Source organism: Lonchura striata, chromosome 35 (genome assembly GCF_046129695.1).
Source record: "Lonchura striata isolate bLonStr1 chromosome 35, bLonStr1.mat, whole genome shotgun sequence".
Classification (NCBI taxonomy): Eukaryota; Metazoa; Chordata; class Aves; order Passeriformes; family Estrildidae; genus Lonchura; species Lonchura striata.
Window position 1 is genome coordinate 653474 of NC_134637.1, and position 21589 is coordinate 675062.

At 47.6% G+C, this 21589-nt stretch overlaps 1 protein-coding gene across 2 annotated transcripts in view; it reads left to right on the plus strand.

Moving 5' to 3' along the window:
- The window catches only part of EIF3CL (eukaryotic translation initiation factor 3 subunit C like), a 46674-nt gene that overhangs the window by 17608 nt on the left and 7477 nt on the right, over nt 1-21589 (plus strand). For both annotated transcript variants that reach the window (XM_077789578.1, XM_077789579.1), the window contains exons 11-18: nt 669-772; nt 3425-3566; nt 5198-5323; nt 6766-6859; nt 9330-9690; nt 11734-11893; nt 16428-16791; nt 20595-20754. In XM_077789578.1, the coding sequence (XP_077645704.1) occupies nt 669-772; nt 3425-3566; nt 5198-5323; nt 6766-6859; nt 9330-9690; nt 11734-11893; nt 16428-16791; nt 20595-20754 (1511 nt within the window). The remainder of the gene's footprint in view (nt 1-668; nt 773-3424; nt 3567-5197; nt 5324-6765; nt 6860-9329; nt 9691-11733; nt 11894-16427; nt 16792-20594; nt 20755-21589) is intronic.

The window sequence follows — 21589 nt, forward strand, 5'->3', positions numbered from 1 at the left end:
GATTTGGGGAAAAAATGGAATTTTTGGAGAAAATGAAATTTTTGAGGTGAGAAATGAGAATTTTGGGGAAAAAAGGGAATTTGGGGAGAAAAAACTGGCATTTTTGGGCTGAAAAATGGGGATTTGGGGAAAAAGTGTAATTTTGGGGATTTTTTTGAAAAAAATGAATTTTTGGGATGAAAAATGGGTGTTTTGGGGAAAAAACGGAATTTTTTTGGGGAAAAAAGGGATTTTTGAAATGAAAAATGGGATTTTTTGTGATTTTTTGGGGGAAAAGTTGAATATTTGGAAAAAAAATGAGATTTTTGTGACAGAAAATTGGGTCTTTGGAGATTGTTGGGAGAAAAAAATGAATTTTTGGGACAAAACATGGGATTTTTGGGAGGAAAAATGGATTTTTTTGGGACTAATTTGGAATTTTGGGGGGAGAAACGCTATTTTCGGGACAAAAATGGGAATTTTGAGATTAAAAAATGTTATTTTTGGGATGGAAAATAGAATTTTGGGGGAAAAAAAATGGAATTTTTGGGTCGGAAAATGGGTATTTGGGGGGGAAAAATTTGTATTTTTGGGGTGAAAAATGGGATTTTTTAGGGGGATTTTTTTTTTAATAATTCGGGGAGGTTTTGGGGGGATTTTGGGCACTTTTTGGCACTTTTTTGGGGCAGGAAAAGCCGAAAATGTTCGCCAAGGGCACGGAGATCACGGTGGGGCTGGTGATGAAGAAACTCAACGAGATCCTGCAGGCGCGGGGCAAGAAGGGCACCGACAGGTGGGCAGAAAAAGCCACATTTCACCCCAAAATTCACCCCAAAAGTCACCCCAAAATTCACCCCAAATCCCCCAAAATTCATCTGAAAATCCACCGGGAATTACCCCAAAATTCCAGCCAAATTCGCCTCAAAATACGCCCGGAATTACCCCAAAATTCACAATAAAATCCCCCAAAAATTCACCTCAAAATTCCATTTAAATGCACCCCAAAATCCACCTGGAATTACCCCAAAATTCCAGCAAAATTCCATTAAAATTCACCCCAGAATCCCCAAAAATTCACCTCAAAATTCCATTTAAATGCACCCCAAAATCCACCTGGAATTACCCCAAAATTCCAGCAAAATTCCATTAAAATTCACCCCAGAATCCCCAAAAATTCACCTCAAAATTCCATTTAAATGCACCCCAAAATCCACCTGGAATTACCCCAAAATTCCAGCAAAATTCCATTAAAATTCACCCCAGAATCCCCAAAAATTCACCTCAAAATTCCATTTAAATGCACCCCAAAATCCACCTGGAATTACTCCAAAATCTCCAAAATTCACCCCAAAATCCACCTGGAATTACCCCAAAATTCCATTAAAATTCATCCCAAAATCCACCTGGAATTACCCCAAAATTCCATTAAATTTCACCCCAAAATCTACCTTGAATTACCCCAAAATCTCCCAAATTCACCCCAAAATCCCCTTAAATTCACCTCAAAATTCCATTTAAATTCACCCCAAAATCTCCGTGAAATTACCCCAAAATTCCAGCAAAATTCCATTAAAATTCACCCCAAAATCCCTTCAAGTTCACCTCAAAATTCCATTTAAATTCACCCCAAAATCTACCTTGAATTACCCCAAAATCTCCCAAATTCACCCCAAAATCCCCCCAAATTCACCCCAAAATTTCCCTAAATTCACCCCAAAATCCTCCTGGAATTCCCCCAAAATTCACAATAAAACCCCCCAAAATTCACCTGGAATTATCCTCAAATACCCCCAAATTCACCCCAAAATTCCATTTAAATTCATCCTAAAATCCTCCAAAATTCACCCCAAAATCCCCAAAAATTCCATTTAAATTCACCCCAAAATCCACCTGGAATTACCCCAAGATTCCAGCCAAATTCCATTAAAATTCACCCCAAAATCCCCTCAAATTCACCTCAAAATTCCATTTAAATTCACCCCAAAATCCTCCTGGAATTGCCCAAAATTCACCCCTAAATCGCCCTGAAATTACCCAAAATTCACAATAAAATTCCCTAAAATTCCATCAAAATTCCGCTGAAATTGTCCTGAAAATCCCCAATTTCTCCCAATTTTTACCCAATTTTCCCAAATTTTGGACCCTTTTTTCACCCAATTTTCCCCCAATTTTCCCCTGATTTTTACCCAATTTCCCCCCATTTTTTACCCGTTTTCCCCGTTTTTCACCCCATTTTTAAGCCAATTTTCCTCTGATTTTTATCCAATTTTCACCCAATTTTATCCTGATTTTTAACCCTTTTCCCCCCAATTTTTTGCCCATTTTTCCTCTTTCTTACCCCATTTTCCCCCAATTTCCCCCTGATTTTTACCGGATTTTTCCCCAATTTCTGCTGCAATTTTTGCCCATTTTCCCCATTTTTCACCCCATTTTTCACCCATTTTTCTCCCAGTTTTTACCGGATTTTTCCCCCCATTTTCCCGCCCGTTTTTTGCCCGTTTTCCCCGTTTTTCACCCCATTTTTTACCCAATTTTTACCGGATTTTTACCCGATTTTTTTTCCCAATTTCCCCCCTATTCCCACCCCGCTTTTTTCCCATTTTCCCCATTTTTCACCCATTTTTCTCCCAATTTTCCCACAGTTTTTACCGGATTTTTCCCCATTTTCCCACCCGCTTTTTGCCCGTTTTCCCCGTTTTTCACCTCGTTTTTTACCCAATTTTTACCGGATTTTTTTTTCCCAATTTCCCCCCAATTCCCGCCCCATTTTTTGCCCGTTTTCCCCGTTTTTTACCCATTTTTCTCCCAATTTTTTCCCCAATTTTTCTCCCAATTTCCCCCCTATTTTCCCCCTTTTCCCCGCCCGTTTTTTGCCCGTTTTCCCCGTTTTTCACCCCGTTTTTTACCGGATTTTCACCGGATTTTTCCCCCAATTTCCCCCCGTTTTCCCACCCGTTTTTTCCCCGTTTTCCTCATTTTTCACCCCGTTTTTTACCGGATTTTCACCGGATTTTTCCCCCATTTTCCCCCTATTTCCTCGCCCGTTTTTTGCCCGTTTTCCCCGTTTTTCACCCCATTTTTTACCGGATTTTTCCCGGATTTTTTTTTCCCAATTTCCCCCCGTTTTCCCGCCCGTTTTTTGCCCGTTTTCCCCGTTTTTCACCCCGTTTTTACCGGATTTTCACCTGATTTTTCCCCCAATTTCCCCCTTTTCCCCGCCCGTTTTTTGCCCGTTTTCCCCATTTTTCACCCCGTTTTTTACCGGATTTTCACCAGATTTTTTCCCCCAATTTCCCTTTGTTTTCCCGCCCGTTTTTTGCCCGTTTTCCCCGTTTTTCACCCCATTTTTTCCCGGATTTTTCCCGGATTTTTCCCCCAATTTCCCCCCGTTTTCCCGCCCGTTTTTTGCCCGTTTTCCCCGTTTTTCACCCCATTTTCCGCGCAGGGCGGCGCAGATCGAGCTGCTGCAGCACCTGGTGGCCGTGGCCCACGAGCACCAGCTGGGGGTGCCCCTGGAGCTGAAAATCAAATTCAACATCGTGGCCTCGCTCTACGACTACAACCCCAACCTGGCCGCCTACATGAAGGTGAAAACGGGGCGAAAAAACGGGAAATCGGGCAAAAAAAATAGAAAAAAAAATGGGGAGAATCGGGGCAAAAATGGGGGAGAAATGGGGAAAAAACAGAGAAAAAATGGGGGTAAAAATGGGATTTATTTGGATTTTTTGGGATTTTTTTGAAGGTAAAAAAAGGGTTAAAAATGAAATTGAAAAGGGAAAAAAATGGGGAAAATTGGGATAAAATGAGGGAAAAATTGGGGAGAAATTGGGGGGAAAATGGGGTTAAAAATTTAATTTATTTGGATTTTTTTATTTTTGAAGGCAAAGAAAGGGTTAAAAATGGAGGAAAAAATGGGGGAAAATTGAGATAAAATGAGCAAAAAAATGGGAAAAATTTGGTGAAAATTGGATGCAAAATGGAACAAAAATGGGGCTAAAAATGGGATTTATTTGGGTTTTTTGGGACTACAACCCCAACCTGGCCGCCTACTTGAAGGTGAAAACGGGGCGAAAAAACGGGAAATCGGGCAAAAAAAATAGAAAAAAAAATGGGGAGAATCGGGGCAAAAATGGGGGAGAAATGGGGAAAAAACGGGGAAAAAATGGGGGTAAAAATGGGATTTATTTGGATTTTTTCTGATTTTTTGAAGGTGAAAAAAGGGTTAAAAATGAAATTAAAATGGGGAAAAAATGGGGAAAATTGGGATAAAATGAGGGAAAAATTGGGGGGAAATTGGGTGAAAAATGGTGTAAAAATGGGGCTAAAAATGGGATTTTTGGGGGTTTTTTGGGGATTTTTTTGAAGGGCAGATCTATAGGGCACACAGGATCTATGGGGCAGTATCTATAGGATCTATAGGGTGGATCTATGGGGCAGGCAGGATCCGTGGGGCAGGATTCCAGGATCTATAGGATGGATCTATAGGTGGATCTATAGGACACCCGGGATCTATAGGGTGAATCTATAGGTCAGAGTGGATCTATAGGATGGATCTGTGGGTCAGAGTGGATCTATAGGATGGATCTATAGGATGGATCTATAGGACACCCAGGATCTATAGGATAGATCTATAGGATGGATCTATAGGTGGATCTATAGGACACCCAGGATCTATAGGATAGATCTATAGGATGGATCTATAGGTGGATCTATAGGACACCTGGGATCTATAGGATGGATCTATGGGGCACCCGGGATCCGTGGGTCAGGATCTCTGGGTCTCACAGGATCCATAGGTCGGATCTATAGGTTGTTCCCCCATAGGCAGAGCTGTGGCAGCGCTGCCTGGGCTGCATCGAGGAGCTCCTGGAGCTGCGGGGCCGATCTATAGGATCTATAGGTGGATCTATAGGATCAGGGTGGATCCATAGGTCGGATCTATGGGTCTCACAGGATCCATAGGATGGATCCATGGGTCTCACAGGATCCATAGGATGGATCTGTGGGTCTCACAGGATCCATAGGTCAGATCTATAGGTTATTTCCCTATAGGCAGAGCTGTGGCAGCGCTGCCTGGGCTGCATCGAGGAGCTCCTGGAGCTGCGGGGCCGATCTATAGGATCTATAGGGTGGATCTGTGGGTCAGGGTGGATCCATAGGATGGATCCGTGGGTCTCACAGGATCCATAGGTCGGATCTATAGGTTATTCCCCCATAGGCAGAGCTGTGGCAGCGCTGCCTGGGCTGCATCGAGGAGCTCCTGGAGCTGCTCTTCGCCCACCCCGAGATCTTCGTGGGCGAGAACGTCCTGGAGGAGTCGGAGAACCTCAGCAACCCCGAGCAGGTATAGGAACCTATGGAAAACCTATGGAATCACCTATGGAATCACCTATGGAATCACCTATGGAAAACCTATGGAATCACCTATGGAATCACCTATGGAATCACCTATGGAATCACCTGTGGGGGCACCTGTGGGGTTTTGGGGTCACTTTTGGGGTCATTTTTGGGGTCACTTTTGGGGTTTTGGGGTCACCTGTGGGGTGTGGGAGGAGTCGGAGAACCTCAGCAACCCCGAGCAGGTCTGGCAACCTATGGAAAACCTATGGAAAACCTATGGAAAACCTATGGAAAACCTATGGACAACCTATGGAATCACCTGTGGGGTCACTTACAGAGTTTTGGGGTCACTTATGATTTTTTTGGGGTCGCTTTTGGGGTTTTGGGCTCTTTTTTGGGGTCAGTTCTGGGGTTTTGGGGTCATTTTTCAGGTTTTGGGGTCACTTTTGGGGTTTTGGGGTCACTTTTGGGGTCATTTTTCAAGTTTTGGGGTCACTTTTGGGGTCATTTTTCAAGTTTTGGGGTCACTTTTGGGGTCATTTTTCAGCTTTTGGGGTCACTTTTGGGGCTTTTGGGGTCACTTTTGGGATCATTTATGGGGTTTTGGGGTCACTTAGGAGGTTTTGGGGTCACTCACGGGGTTTTAGGGTCATTTTTTGGGGTCACTTTGGGGTTTTGGGGTCATTTCTGGGGTTTTAGGGTCACTTTTCTGGTTTTGGGGTCTTTTTTAGGGTCACTTATGAGGTTTTGGGGTCAGTTTTGGGGTTTTGGGGTCAGTTTTGGGGTTTTGGGGTCACTTATGAGGTTTTGGGGTAATTTCTGGGGTTTTAGGGTCACTTTTCTGGTTTTGGGGTCTTTTTTAGGGTCACTTTTGGGGTTTTGGGGTCACTTTTGGGGTTTTTCGGTCACTTTTAGGGTTGGTTTTGGGGTAATTTTGGGGTTTTTGGGTCACTTTTCAAGGTTTTGGGGTCACTTACGGGGTTTTGGGGTCATTTCTGAGGTTTTGGGGTCACTTACGAGGTTTTTGGGTCAGTTATAGGGCTTTGGGGTCTTTTTTTGGGGTCACTTCTGGTTTTGGGGTCACTTTTGGGGTTTTGGGGTCTTTTATGGGGTCATTTCTGATGTTTTGGGGTCACTTCTGGTTTTGGGGTCACTTTTGGGGTCATTCATGGGGTTTTAGGGTCATTTTTGGGGTCAGTTATGGGGTTTTGGGATAAGTTTTGGATTTTTGGGGTATTTTTGGGGTAAATTTTGGGGATTTTGGTGCATTTCAGCCGTTCCGGGTCCGCGGCTGCGTCCTGACCCTGGTGGAGCTGCGGGGTCATTTTTGGGCTCATTTTTGGGATTTTAGGGTCATTTTTGGGGTCAGTTATGGGGTTTTAGGGTAGTTTTGGGATCAGTTCTGAATTTTTGGGGTAAATTTTGGGGATTTTGGGTCCGTTTCAGCCGTTCCGGGTCCGCGGCTGCGTCCTGACCCTGGTGGAGCGCATGGACGAGGAGTTCACCAAGATCATGCAGAACACCGACCCCCACTCCCAGGGTGGGTCTGGATTTGGGGCAGGGCTCGGCCCCAAAAATCCCAAAAATCCCAAAAAACCCAAAAAACAAAAAAAAAATCTCAAAAAATGTGAATTTTTGGCGGTTTTTTGGCCAATTTTCACTTTTTTAAGCCAATTTTTATGGTTTTCACCCCAAATTTGGGGTTTCTGTGGGGCTGGAGATGATGTGGGGCAGGGCTCGGCCCCAAAAATCTCAAATATCCCAAAAAAACCCAAAAAAACCCAAAAAACAAAAAAAAAATCTCAAAAAATGTGAATTTTTGGCGATTTTTTGGCCGATTTTCACTTTTTTAAGCCAATTTTTATAGTTTTCACTTCAAATTTTGGGTTTCTGTGGGGCTGGAGATGATGTGGGCAGGACTCGGCCCCAAAAATCCCAAAAAGAACCAAAAAAACCCAAAAAACAAAAAAAAAATCTCAAAAAATGTGAATTTTTGGCGGTTTTTTGGCCAATTTTCACTTTTTTAAGCCAATTTTTATGGTTTTCACCCCAAATTTGGGGTTTCTGTGGGGCTGGAGATGATGTGGGGCAGGGCTCGACCCTATAGATCCCAAAAATCCAAAAAAAACCAAAAAAAACAAAAAAAAAATCTCAAAAAATGTGAATTTTTGGTGATTTTTTGGCCAATTTTCACTTTTTTTAAGCCAATTTTTATGGTTTTCACCCCAAATTTGGGGTTTCTGTGGGGCTGGAGATGATGTGGGGCAGGGCTCGGCCCCATAGATCCCAAAAATCCCAAAAAACCCCAAAAATCCTTAAAAATTCTTCAAAAATTTGAATTTTTGCTGGTTTTAGCCAATTTTTGCTTTTTTTGGCCATTTTCGGTCATTTTCACCCCAAATTTGGGGTTTCTGTGGGGCAGGTGGGATGTGGGGCAGGGCTCGGCCCCATAGATCCCAAAAATCCCAAAAAAACCCAAAAATCCTTAAAAATTCTCAAAAAATGTGAATTTTTGCTGGTTTTAGCTAATTTTTGTTTTTTTGGCCATTTTTGGTCATTTTCACCCCAAATTTTGGGTTTCTGTGGGGCAGGTGGGATGTGGGGCAGGGCTCGGCCCCATAGATCCCAAAAATCCCAAAAAAACCCAAAAATCCTTAAAAATTCTCAAAAAATGTGAATTTTTGCTGGTTTTAGCTAATTTTTGCTTTTTTTGGCCATTTTTGGTCATTTTCACCCCAAATTTTGGGTTTCTGTGGGGCAGGTGGGATGTGGGGCAGGGCTCGGCCCCATAGATCCCAAAAATCCCAAAAAAACCCAAAAATCCTTAAAAATCCTCAAAAAATGTGAATTTTGGTGATTTTTTTTGGCCTGGGCCTCACCTGGGTTGGATTTTTGGGATTTTTTGGGGTTTTTTGGGGTTTTTTTTGGGTTTTTAAGGTCTCACCTGTTGCCCAGGTGAGCCCAGGTGTGTCCTCAGTGTACCTGGAGCACCTGAAGGATCCAAACCTGAACTGGGGCTCACCTGGGGCTCACCTGGGTGGGATTTTAGTGGGATTTTTTGGGTTTTTTCAGGTTTTTTTTTGGTTTTTTGCCATTTTTAAGCCCTCACCTGCCCGCCAGGTGAGCCCAGGTGTGTCCTCAGTGTACCTGGAGCATCTGAAGGCTCCAAACCTGGGCTGGGGCTCACCTGGGGCTCACCTGGGGCTCACCTGGATGGATTTTTTCGGGTTTTTTTTTGTTTTTTGCTATTTTTAAGCCTCACCTGCCCGCCAGGTGAGCCCAGGTAAGCCAGGTGTGTCTCCCCCAGAGTACGTGGAGCACCTGAAGGATCCAAACCTCACCTGGGGCTCACCTGGCTGGGATTTTAGTGGGATTTTTTGGGGTTTCTCGGGCTTTTTTTTGTTTTTTGCTATTTTTGTGCCTCACCTGGGTGGATTTTTTCGGGGTTTTTTTTGCTTTTTTGCCATTTTTAAGCCTCACCTGCCCGCCAGGTGAGCCCAGGTAAGCCAGGTGTGTCTCCCCCAGAGTACGTGGAGCACCTGAAGGATGCAAACCTCACCTGGGGCTCACCTGGGGCTCACCTGGCTGGATTTTTTCGGGGTTTTTTTTGTTTTTTTTCCTATTTGAAGCCCTCACCTGCCCGCCAGGTGAGCCCAGGTAAGCCAGGTGTGTCTCCCCCAGAGTACGTGGAGCACCTGAAGGAGCTGGAACCTCACCTGGGGCTCACCTGGGTGTATTTTTTCGGTTTTTTTTTGTTTTTTGCTATTTTTAAGCCTCACCTGCCCGCCAGGTGAGCCCAGGTAAGCCAGGTGTGTCTCCCCCAGAGTACGTGGAGCACCTGAAGGATCCAAACCTCACCTGGGGCTCACCTGGGGCTCACCTGGGGCTCACCTGGGGCTCACCTGGCTGGATTTTAGTGGGATTTTTTGGGTTTTTTGGGATTTTTGTTATTTCGAAGCCCTCACCTGCCCGCCAGGTGAGCCCAGGTGAGCCAGGTGTGTCTCCCCCAGAGTACGTGGAGCACCTGAAGGACGAGGCGCGCGTCTGCGGCATCATCGCGCGGCTGCAGCGTTACCTGCAGGCCAAGGGCAGCCCCGAGGAGCTGTGCCGCGTCTACCTGCTGCGCGTCCTCCACACCTACTACAAGTTCGACTACGCCGCCGCCCGCCGCCGCGCCGGCCAGGTGAGGCCCGGCCAGGTGAGGCCCGGCCAGGTGAGGCCCGGCCAGGTGAGGCCCGAGGGCCAGGAGAAGGAGGACGGCCAGGAGAAGGAGGAGAAGGACGCGCAGGTGAAGGTGGAGGAGGAGGAGAAGAAGGAGGAGGAGGAGGAGGAGGAGGAGGATTCGGAGGCGCTGATGGAGAGGTTGTGCAGGTGAGGGGGGTGAAGGTGGGGGCGCACCTGGATGCACCTGGGTGGGGTTAGGGCACACCTGGATGGGGTTAGGGCACACCTGGATGGGGTTAGGGCACACCTGGATGGGGTTAGGGCACACCTGGATACACCTGGACACACCTGGACACACCTGGGTGGGGTCAGGGCACACCTGGATGGGGTCAGGGCACACCTGGATGGGGTTAGGGCACACCTGGATACACCTGGACACACCTGGATGGGGTCAGGGCACACCTGGATGGGGTCAGGGCACACCTGGATACACCTGGATGGGGTCAGGGCACACCTGGACACACCTGGGTGGGGTCAGGGCACACCTGGATGGGGTTAGGGCACACCTGGATACACCTGGACACACCTGGGTGGGGTTAGGGCACACCTGGATACACCTGGACACACCTGGGTGGGGTTAGGGCACACCTGGATGGGGTCAGGACACACCTGGACACACCTGGAGTGGGTCAGGACACACCTGGATGCACCTGGATGGGGTCAGGACACACCTGGATGGGGTCAGGACACACCTGGATGGGGTTAGGGCACACCTGGATGGGGTCAGGGCACACCTGGGTGGGGTCAGGACACACCTGGACACACCTGGATGGGGTTAGGGCACACCTGGACACACCTGGACACACCTGGGTGGGGTCAGGGCACACCTGGATGGGGTTAGGGCACACCTGGACACACCTGGACACACCTGGGTGGGGTTAGGGCACACCTGGATACACCTGGACACACCTGGGTGGGGTCAGGGCACACCTGGATGGGGTCAGGACACACCTGGACACACCTGGAGTGGGTCAGGACACACCTGGATGCACCTGGATGGGGTCAGGACACACCTGGATGGGGTTAGGGCACACCTGGATGGGGTCAGGGCACACCTGGGTGGGGTCAGGACACACCTGGACACACCTGGATGGGGTCAGGACACACCTGGATGGGGTTAGGGCACACCTGGATGGGGTCAGGGCACACCTGGACACACCTGGACACACCTGGAGGGGGTGGGGACACACCTGGACACCTCTGGATACACCTGGATGGGGTCATGGCACACCTGGATGGGGTCAGGGCACACCTGGACGCACCTGGAGGGGGTGGGGACACACCTGGACACACCTGGATACACCTGGATGGGGTCATGGCACACCTGGATACACCTGGATACACCTGGATGAGGTCAAGATACACCTGGATGGGGTCATGGCACACCTGGAGGGGGTGGGGACACACCTGGATACATCTGGAGGGGGTGGGGATGCACCTGGGTGGGCTGGGGACACACCTGGACACACCTGGATGGCGTCAGGGCACACCTGGACACACCTGGATGGGTTCAGGGGACACCTGTCCGTAAAATCTCCGGATTTTTGGGTGGAAATTTTGGGATTTTTGGCATTTTCTCACCTGCCCAGGTGCGCCTCACCTGTCCAGGTGTGTCTCAGGTGTCCCAGGTGTGTCTGACCTGCTGCAGATCTTCTCACCTGGTTTTCGGGTCTCACCTGTCCATAAAATCTCAGGATTTCGGGCTGAAATTTCGGGATTTTTGGGCTGAAACTCGGGGATTTTTGGGCTGAAATTTCGCGATTTTTGGCATTTCCCACCTGCCCAGGTGTGTCTCACCTGTCCAGGTGTGTCTCGGGTGTCCCAGGTGTGTCCCAGGTGTGTCTCACCTGCTGCAGAACTTCTCACCAGGTTTTTGGGTCTCACCTGTCCATAAAATCTCAGGATTTTGGGTTGAAATTTCGGGATTTTTGGGCTGAAATTTCGGGATTTTTGGCATTTCCCCACCTGCCCAGGTGCCCCTCACCTGTCCAGGTGTGTCCCAGGTGTGTCTCACCTGCTGCAGAACTTCTCACCTGGTTTTTCGGTCTCACCTGTCCGTAAAATCTCTGGATTTTTGGGCTGAAATTTTGGGATTTTTGGGCTGAAATCTCGGGGGTTTTGGGCTGAAACTCGGGGATTTTTGGCGTTCCTCACCTGCCCAGGTGCGCCTGACCGCTCTCACCTGCGCAGGTTCGTGTACGCCAAGGACCGCACGGACCGGATCCGCACCTGCGCCATCCTGTGCCACATCTACCACCACGCGCTGCACAGCCGCTGGTACCGCGCCCGCGACCTGATGCTGATGTCGCACCTGCAGGACAACATCCAGCACGCCGACCCACCTGTGCAGGTGAGCCTGACACACCTGGGCAGGTAAAACACACCTGAGAGGGTTAAACACACCTGAGAGGGTTAAACACACCTGAGAGGGTTAAACACACCTGCAGGACAACATCCAGCACGCCGACCCACCTGTGCAGGTAAATCACACCTGGGCAGGTAAATCACACACCTGAGAGGGTTAAACACACCTGCAGGACAACATCCAGCACGCCGACCCACCTGTGCAGGTAAAACACCTGGGCAGGTAAAACACACCTGCAGGACAACATCCAGCACGCCGACCCACCTGTGCAGGTAAAACACCTGGGCAGGTGAGGGTTAAACACACCTGAGGGGGTTAAACACACCTGCAGGACAACATCCAGCACGCCGACCCACCTGTGCAGGTAAAACACCTGGGCAGGTGAGGGTTAAACACACCTGGGCAGGTAAATCACACCTGCAGGACAACATGCAGCACGCCGACCCACCTGTGCAGGTAAAACACCTGGGCAGGTAAAACACACCTGGGCAGGTGAGGGTTAAACACACCTGGGCAGGTAAAACACACCTGCAGGACAACATCCAGCACGCCGACCCACCTGTGCAGGTGAGCCTGACACACCTGGGCAGGTAAAACACACCTGAGAGGGTTAAACACACCTGCAGGACAACATCCAGCACGCCGACCCACCTGTGCAGGTAAAACACCTGGGCAGGTAAAACACACCTGGGCAGGTGAGGGTTAAACACACCTGGGCAGGTAAAACACACCTGCAGGACAACATCCAGCACGCCGACCCACCTGTGCAGGTGAGCCTGACACACCTGGGCAGGTAAATCACACACCTGTGCAGGTAAAACACACCTGGGCAGGTAAAGCACACCTGCAGGACAACATCCAGCACGCCGACCCACCTGTGCAGGTAAAACACACCTGGGCAGGTAAAACACACCTGAGAGGGTTAAACACACCTGCAGGACAACATCCAGCACGCCGACCCACCTGTGCAGGTAAAACACCTGGGCAGGTAAAACACACCTGAGGAGGTTAAACACACCTGGGCAGGTGAGCCTGACACACCTGGGCAGGTAAAGCACACCTGCAGGACAACATCCAGCACGCCGACCCACCTGTGCAGGTAAAACACCTGGGCAGGTAAAACACACCTGAGAGGGTTAAACACACCTGCAGGACAACATCCAGCACGCCGACCCACCTGTGCAGGTGAGCCTGACACACCTGGGCAGGTAAAACACACCTGGGCAGGTAAATCTGACACACCTGAGGGGGTTAAACACACCTGGGCAGGTAAATCACACCTGGGCAGGTAAATCACACCTGCAGGACAACATCCAGCACGCCGACCCACCTGTGCAGGTGAGCCTGACACACCTGGGCAGGTAAAACACACCTGGGCAGGTAAATCACACACCTGAGAGGGTTAAACACACCTGGGCAGGTAAATCACACCTGCAGGACAACATCCAGCACGCCGACCCACCTGTGCAGGTAAAACACCTGTGCAGGTGAGCCTGACACACCTGTGCAGGTAAATCACACCTGGGCAGGTGAGCCTGACACACCTGGGCAGGTAAAACACACCTGGGAAGGTAAATCACACCTGGGCAGGTGAGCCTGACACACCTGAGGGGGTTAAACACACCTGGGCAGGTAAATCACACACCTGAGAGAGTTAAACACACCTGGGCAGGTAAATCACACACCTGTCCTTACCTGGTTAATCTGTCCTTACCTGTCCCTCACCTGTCCCACCTGAGACTCACCTGGGCAACTTAAATCCTCGTTTTTTACACAAAATCTCCCAAAAATATCCCTCAAAACCTTCTAAAATCACTCAAAATTGCCCAAAACTCCCTAAATTCCATTATCTGCCCAGGTGAGATTCACCTGAGGCTCACCTGAGCACCTCCAATACTCATTTTTCACCCTAAACGCACCCAAAAAAATCCCTCTAAATCCCCAAAAAAATCACCCCAAAACCCCCCAAAATCAGTTAAAATTCACCCAAAATTGCCCAAAATCCCCCAAAATTTTTCACCTGTGTTGGTGGGACTCAGCTGACTCACCTGAGGCTCACCTGAGCACCTCAAATCCTCATTTTTCACCCTAAATCCACCAAAAAAAATCCCTATAAAATCACCCAAAAATCCCTATAAAATCCCCCAAAAACCCCCCAAAATTGCCCAAAACCCCCTAAAATCCATCTAAAACCACCCAAAATTGCCCCAAACCCCCCAAATTTCGTTGTCTCCCCCCCGCAGATCCTCTACAACCGCCCCATGGTCCAGCTGGGCATCTGCGCCTTCCCTCACCTGTCCCACCTGAGACTCACCTGGGCACCCCAAATCCTCATTTTTCACCCTAAATCCACCTAAAAAATCCCTATAAAATCACACAAAAATCACCCAAAATCGCCCAAAACCCCCTAAAATCCATCTAAAATCACCCAAAATTGCCCAAAATCCCCCAAAATTTTTCACCTGTGTTGGTGGGACTCAGCTGACTCACCTGAGGCTCACCTGGGCACCCCAAATCCTCATTTTTCACCCTAAATCCACCCAAAAAAATCCTCCAAAAATGCCTATAAAATCCCTCAAAAACCACCCAAAATTGCCCAAAACTCCCTAAAATCCATCTAAAATCACCCAAAATTGCCCAAAATCCCCCAAAATTTTTCACCTGTGTTGGTGGGACTCAGCTGACTCACCTGAGGCTCACCTGAGCACCCCAAATCCTCATTTTTCACCCTAAATCCACCCAAAAAAAACCCTAAAAATCCTCCAAAAATCACTGAAAAATCACCCAAAAAGCACCCAAAATCGCCCAAAACCCCCTAAAATCACCCAAAATTGCCCAAATTCACCCCAAAATTTTTCACCTGTGTTGGTGGGACTCAGCTGACTCACCTGAGACTCACCTGGGCACCCCAAATCCTCATTTTTCACCATAAATCCACCCAAAAAAATCCCTATAAAATCCCCCAAAAACCACCCAAAATCCCCCAAAAACCCCCCAAAATTGCCCAAAACCCCCCAAATTTCGTTGTCTCCGCCCCGCAGATCCTCTACAACCGCCCCATGGTCCAGCTGGGCACCTGCACCTTCCCTCACCTGTCCCACCTGAGGCTCACCTGGGCACCCCAAATCCTCATTTTTCACCCTAAATCCACCTAAAAAATCCTCCAAAAATCACACAAAAATCACCCAAAATCGCCCAAAACTCCCTAAAATCCATCTAAAATCACCCAAAATTGCCCAAAATCCCCCAAAATTTTTCACCTGTGTTGGTGGGACTCAGCTGACTCACCTGAGGCTCACCTGAGCACCTCAAATCCTCATTTTTCACCCTAAATCCACCCAAAAAACACCCCAAAAATCCTCCAAAAATCCCTATAAAATCCCCTAAAAATCACCCAAAATTGCCCAAAACCACCCAAAATTGCCCAAAACGCCCCAAATTTCATTGTCTCCCCCCCGCAGATCCTCTACAACCGCACCATGGTCCAGCTGGGCACCTGCACCTTCCCTCACCTGTCCCACCTGAGACTCACCTGGGCACCCCAAATCCTCATTTTTCACCCTAAATCCACCTAAAAATCCCTATAAAATCACACAAAAATCACCCAAAATCGCCCCAAACCCCCTAAAATCCATCTAAAATCACCCAAAATTGCCCAAAATCCCCCAAAATTTTTCACCTGTGTTGATGGGACTCAGCTGACTCACCTGAGGCTCACCTGGGCACCCCAAATCCTCATTTTTCACCCTAAATCCACCTAAAAAATCCTCCAAAAATCACACAAAAATCACCCAAAATCGCCCAAAACCCCCTAAAATCCATCTAAAATCACCCAAAATCCCCCAAATTCACCCCAAAATTTTTCACCTGTGTTGGTGGGACTCAGCTGACTCACCTGAGGCTCACCTGAGCACCCCAAATCCTCATTTTTCACCCTAAATCCACCCAAAAAAAACCCTAAAAATCCTCCAAAAATCACCCAAAACCCCCCAAAATTGCCCAAAACTCCCTAAAATCCATCTAAAATCACCCAAAATTGCCCAAAATCCCCCAAAATTTTTCACCTGTGTTGGTGGGACTCATCTGACTCACCTGAGGCTCACCTGGGCACCTCCAATACTCATTTTTTTACCCTAAATCCACCCAAAAAACACCCTATAAAAACCCCCTAAAATCCATCTAAAACCACCCAAAATTGCCCAAAACCCCCTAAAATCCATCTAAAACCACCCAAAATTGCCCAAAACCCCCTAAAATCCATCTAAAATCACCCAAAATTGCCCAAAACCCCCCAAATTTCGTTGTCTCCCCCCCGCAGATCCTCTACAACCGCACCATGGTCCAGCTGGGCATCTGCGCCTTCCCTCACCTGTCCCACCTGAGCCTCACCTGGGCACCCCAAATCCTCATTTTTCACCCTAAATCCACTCAAAAATCACCCAAAAACCACCCCAAAATCCCCCAAAAACCCCCCAAAATTGCCCAAAACGCCCCAAATTTCGTTGTCTCCCCCCCGCAGATCCTCTACAACCGCACCATGGTCCAGCTGGGCATCTGCGCCTTCCGGCAGGGCCTGATCAAGGACGCCCACAACGCCCTGCTGGACATCCAGAGCTCCGGGCGCGCCAAGGAGCTCCTGGGCCAGGGTCTTCTCCTGCGCAGCCTCCAGGAGCGCAACGCCGAGCAGGAGAAGGTGGAGAAGCGGCGCCAGGTGCCCTTCCACATGCACGTCAACCTGGAGCTCCTCGAGTGCGTCTACCTGGTGGCCGCCATGCTGCTGGAGATCCCCTACATGGCGGCGCACGAGTTCGACGCCCGCCGCCGCATGATCAGCAAGCAGTTCCACCACCAGCTGCGCGTGGGCGAGAGGCAGCCGCTGCTGGGTGAGGCGGAAGCGCAGGGGTGCGGGTTGGGGTTTCGGGGGTCCAAAAGTTGGGGTTTGAGGTCCATAATTATCTTGATTCGGTCTTGGTTTGGGTTTTTTATGACTTAAAATGGAGATTTGAGATCTTCTCGAGGTTCCTCAGACCACGGTTGGGGATTTTGGCCATGTTTGGGGGTCAAAGGTTGGGCTTTGAGGTCCATAATTATCTGAGTTCGGCCTTGGTTTGGTTTTTTTATGACTTAAAATGGAGATTTTAGATCTTCTTGAGGTTCCTCAGACCACGGTTGGAGTTTTCGGTCATATTTGGAGAGTTTAGGTTGGAATTTGGGGGCTTTGGGGTCAATAGTTGAGTTTTGAGGTCCATAATTACCTTAATTCAGCTTCAGTTTGGGTTTTTTATCACTTCAAACAGTGGTTCTAGATGTCCTTGAGGTTCCTCAGACTGTGGTTGGAGCTTTTGACCAAAATTTAGGGATTTTGACCCAAAATTGGGTTCTTGAAGGCCATAATTATCTTGATTCGGTCTTGGTTGGTGTTTTTTATGACTTAAAATGGAGATTTTAGATCTTCTTGAGGTTCCTCAGACCATGGTTGGAGCTTTTGACCAAAATTTAGGGATTTTGACCCAAAATTGGGTTCTTGAGGTCCATAATTATCTTGATTCGGTCTTGGTTTGGGTTTTTTATGACTTAAAATGGAGATTTTCGATCTTCTTGAGGTTCCTCAGACCATGGTTGGAGCTTTTGACCAAAATTTAGGGATTTTGACCCAAAATTGGGTTTTTGAGGTCCATAATTATCTTGATTCGGTCTTGGTTTGGGTTTTTTATGACTTAAAATGGAGATTTTAGATCTGCTTGAGGTTCCTCAGACCATGGTTGGAGCTTTTGACCAAAATTTAGGGATTTTGACCCAAAATTGGGTTCTTGAGGTCCATAATTATCTTGATTCGGTCTTGGTTTGGGTTTTTTATGACTTAAAATGGAGATTTTAGATCTTCCTGAGGTTCCTCAGACCATGGTTGGGGATTTTGACCAAAATTTAGGGATTTTGACCCAAAATTGGGTTCTTGAGGTCCATAATTATCTTGATTTGGTCTTGGTTTGGGTTTTTTATGACTTAAAATGGAGATTTTAGATCTTGTTGAGGTTCCTCAGACCACGGTTGGGGATTTTTGACCAAATTTGGAGGTTTTGGGTTGAAATTTTGGGGTCAAAAATTGGGTTTTGAGGTCCGTAATTCTCTCGATTCGGTGTTGCTCCCAAAATCGCTGTTTCAGCCCCAAAAATCCCATTTTAATCCCTAAAAATCCCCTTTTAACCTCTAAAAATTTGATATTTTTTGCCCAAAATTGCCATTTTTCACCCCAAAATGGAGATTTTTCAGTCTCACCTGTCCCAGGTCTCTCACCTGTCCCACCCATCTCAGACCTTTTTGTCACCCCCAAAATCTCATTTTAACCCCCAAAAACCCCATTTTAATCCCCAAAAATTGGATTTTTTTGCCCAAAATCGCCGTTTTTCGCCCCAAATCCGGGGTTTTTTTACCTCACCTGTCCCAGGCCTCTCACCTGTCCCAGATCATTTTATTCTCCAAAATCCCCAAAAAAATCCCATTTTAACCCCCAAAACTCCCATTTTAATCCTCAAAAACTCCATTTTTTTTGCCCAAAATCGCCGTTTTTCACCCCAAAAATGGAGGTTTTTCAGTCTCACCTCTCCCAGGTGTTTTTGTCACCTCCAAAACCCCCAAAAATCCCATTTTAACCCCCAAAAACCCCACTTCAACCCCCAAAACTCCCCTTTTAACCCCCAAAAACTCCATTTTTTTTGCCCAAAATCGCTGTTTTTCACCCCAAAACGGAGATTTTTCAGTCCCACCTATCTCAGACCTTTTCGTCACCTCCAAAACCCCAAAAACCCCATTTTAACCCCAAAACCCCCCTTTCAACCCCCAAAAATCCCTTTTTAACTCTCAAAAATCCATTTTTTTTTGCCCAAAATCGCCATTTTTCACCCCAAATCCGGGGTTTTTTTACCTCACCTGTCCCAGATCATTTCATTCTCCAAAATCCAAAAAAAATCCCATTTTAATCCGCAAAAACCCCATTTTAATCCCTAAAAATTGGATTTTTTTGCCCAAAATCGCCGTTTTTCACCCCAAAATGGAGATTTTTCAGTCTCACCTGTCCCAGATCTCTCACCTGTCCCACCTATCTGAGACCTTGTTGTGACCTCCAAAATCCCATTTTAACCCCCAAAATCCCCTTTCAACCCCCAAAAACTCCATTTTTTTTTTCCCAAAATCGTCGTTTTTCGCCCCAAAATGGAGATTTTTCAGTCTCACCTCTCCCAGGTGTTTTTGTCACCTCCAGAATCCCAAAAAACCCCATTTTAACCCCAAAAACCACCCTTTGAACCCCCAAACCTCCCCTTTCAAGCCCCAAAAACTCCATTTTTTTTTTTGCCCAAAATCGCCGTTTTTCGCCCCAAAACCAGGGATATTTAGTCCTACCTGTCCCACCTTTCTCAGACCTTCTTGTCACCTCCAAAACACAAAAAAAAATCCCATTTCAACCCCCAAAAACCCCCTTTCAACCCCCAAAACCCCCCTTTTAACCCCCAAAAACTCCTTTTTCTTTTGCCCAAAATCGCCGTTTTTCACCCCAAAATGGAGATTTTTCAGTCCCACCTATCTCAGACCTTTTTGTCACCTCCAAAACCCCAAAAACCCCATTTCAACCCCCAAAAACTCCCATTTTAACCCTCAAACCCCCCTTTCAACCCCCAAAACTCCCTTTTTTTTTGCCCAAAATCGCCGTTTTTCACCCCAAAATGGAGATTTTTCAGTCTCACCTCTCCCAGGTGTTTTTGTCACCTCCAAAACCCCCAAAAAACCCCATTTCAACCCCAAAACCCCCATTTTAACCCCCAAAAACCCCCTTTCAACCCCCAAAACTCCCTTTTAATCCCTAAAAATCCCATTTTTTTTGCCCAAAATCGCCGTTTTTCACCCCAAAACCGGGGATATTTAGTCCTACCTGTCCCACCTATCTCAGACCTTTTTGTCACCTCCAAAACCCAAAAAAAAAATCCCATTTTAACCCCCAAAAACCCCATTTCAACCCCAAAACCCCCCTTTCAACCCCCAAAACTGCCATTTTTTTGCCCAAAATCCCCTTTTTTTTGCCCAAAATCGCCGTTTTTCACCCCAAAATGGAGATTTTTCAGTCTCACCTCTCCCAGGTGTTTTTGTCACCTCCAAAACCCCCAAAAAAACCCCATTTCAACCCCAAAAACCCCCATTTCAACCCCAAAACTCCCCTTTCAACCCCCAAAATCTCCATTTTTTTTGCCCAAAATCGCCATTTTTCACCCCAAAATGGAGATTTTTCAGTCCCACCTATCTCAGACCTTTTCGTCACCTCCAAAACCCCAAAAACCCCATTTTAATCCCCAAAAACCCCCTTTCAACCCCCAAAACCCCCCTTTTAACTCTCAAAAATCCCATTTATTTTGCCCAAAATCGCCGTTTTTCACCCCAAAATGGAGATTTTTCAGTCTCACCTCTCCCAGGTGTTTTTGTCACCTCCAAAACCCCAAAAAAACCCCATTTCAACCCCAAAAACCCCCTTTCAACCCCCAAAAACCCCCATTTTAACCCCCAAAAACCCCATTTCAACCCCCAAAAACCCCCATTTTAACCCCCAAAAACCCCCTTTCAACCCCCAAAACTGCCATTTTTTTTGCCCAAAATCCCCATTTTTTTGCCCAAAATCGCCGTTTTTGGCCCCAAACCGCAGGCCCCCCCGAGTCGATGCGCGAGCACGTGGTGGCCGCCTCCAAGGCCATGAAGACGGGCGACTGGCGGCGCTGCCACCGCTTCGTGGTCAACGAGAAGATGAACGGCAAGGTGTGGGACCTGTTCCCCGAGGCCGACCAGGTGCGCGCCATGCTCGTCAGGTGAGGCCAGGCGGAATTTGGGGTGAATTCCGGGGATTTTGGGCAATTTTGGGCGGTTTTAATGTGATTTTATAGGGATTTTTGGGGATTTTATAGGGATTTTTGGGGTGGTTTTTGGAGGTTTTTTGGGTGGATTTGGGGTTAAAAATGAGGATTTCAGGAGCCCAGGTGAGTCTCAGGTGAATCTCAGGTGAGTCCCAGGGGAACATTTGGGGTGAATTCCGGGGATTTTGGGCAATTTTGGGTGGTTTTATGATGATTTTGGGGGGTTTTATAGGGATTTTTGGGGGTATTTTGGGGGATTTAGGGTGAAAAATGAGGATTTGAGGTGCTCAGGTGAGTCTCAGGTGGGACAGGTGAGTCCCACCTGGACAGGTGAAAAATTTGGGGTGAATTTGGGGGATTTTGGGCAATTTTGGGTGATTTTAGGGAGTTTCAGGACGATTTTGGGGGTTTTTTGGGGTGATTTTTGGTGATTTTTTGGGTGATTTTTGGGGGTTTTGGGGGATTTTGGAGGTTCAAGGTGTGGGACCTGTTCCCCGAGGCCGACCAGGTGCGCGCCATGCTCGTCAGGTGAGGCCCCCAGAATTTGGGGTGAATTCCGGGGATTTTGGGCAATTTTGGGCGGTTTTATGATGATTTTATAGGGAGTTTTGGGGGATTTTATAGGGATTTTTGGGGTGGATTTGGGGTTCAAAATGAGGATTTGAGGTGCCCAGGTGAGTCTCAGGTGAATCTCAGGTGAGTCCCAGGGGAACATTTGGGGTGAATTCCGGGGATTTTGGGCAATTTTGGGTGGTTTTATGATGATTTTTGGTTTATTTTATAGGGATTT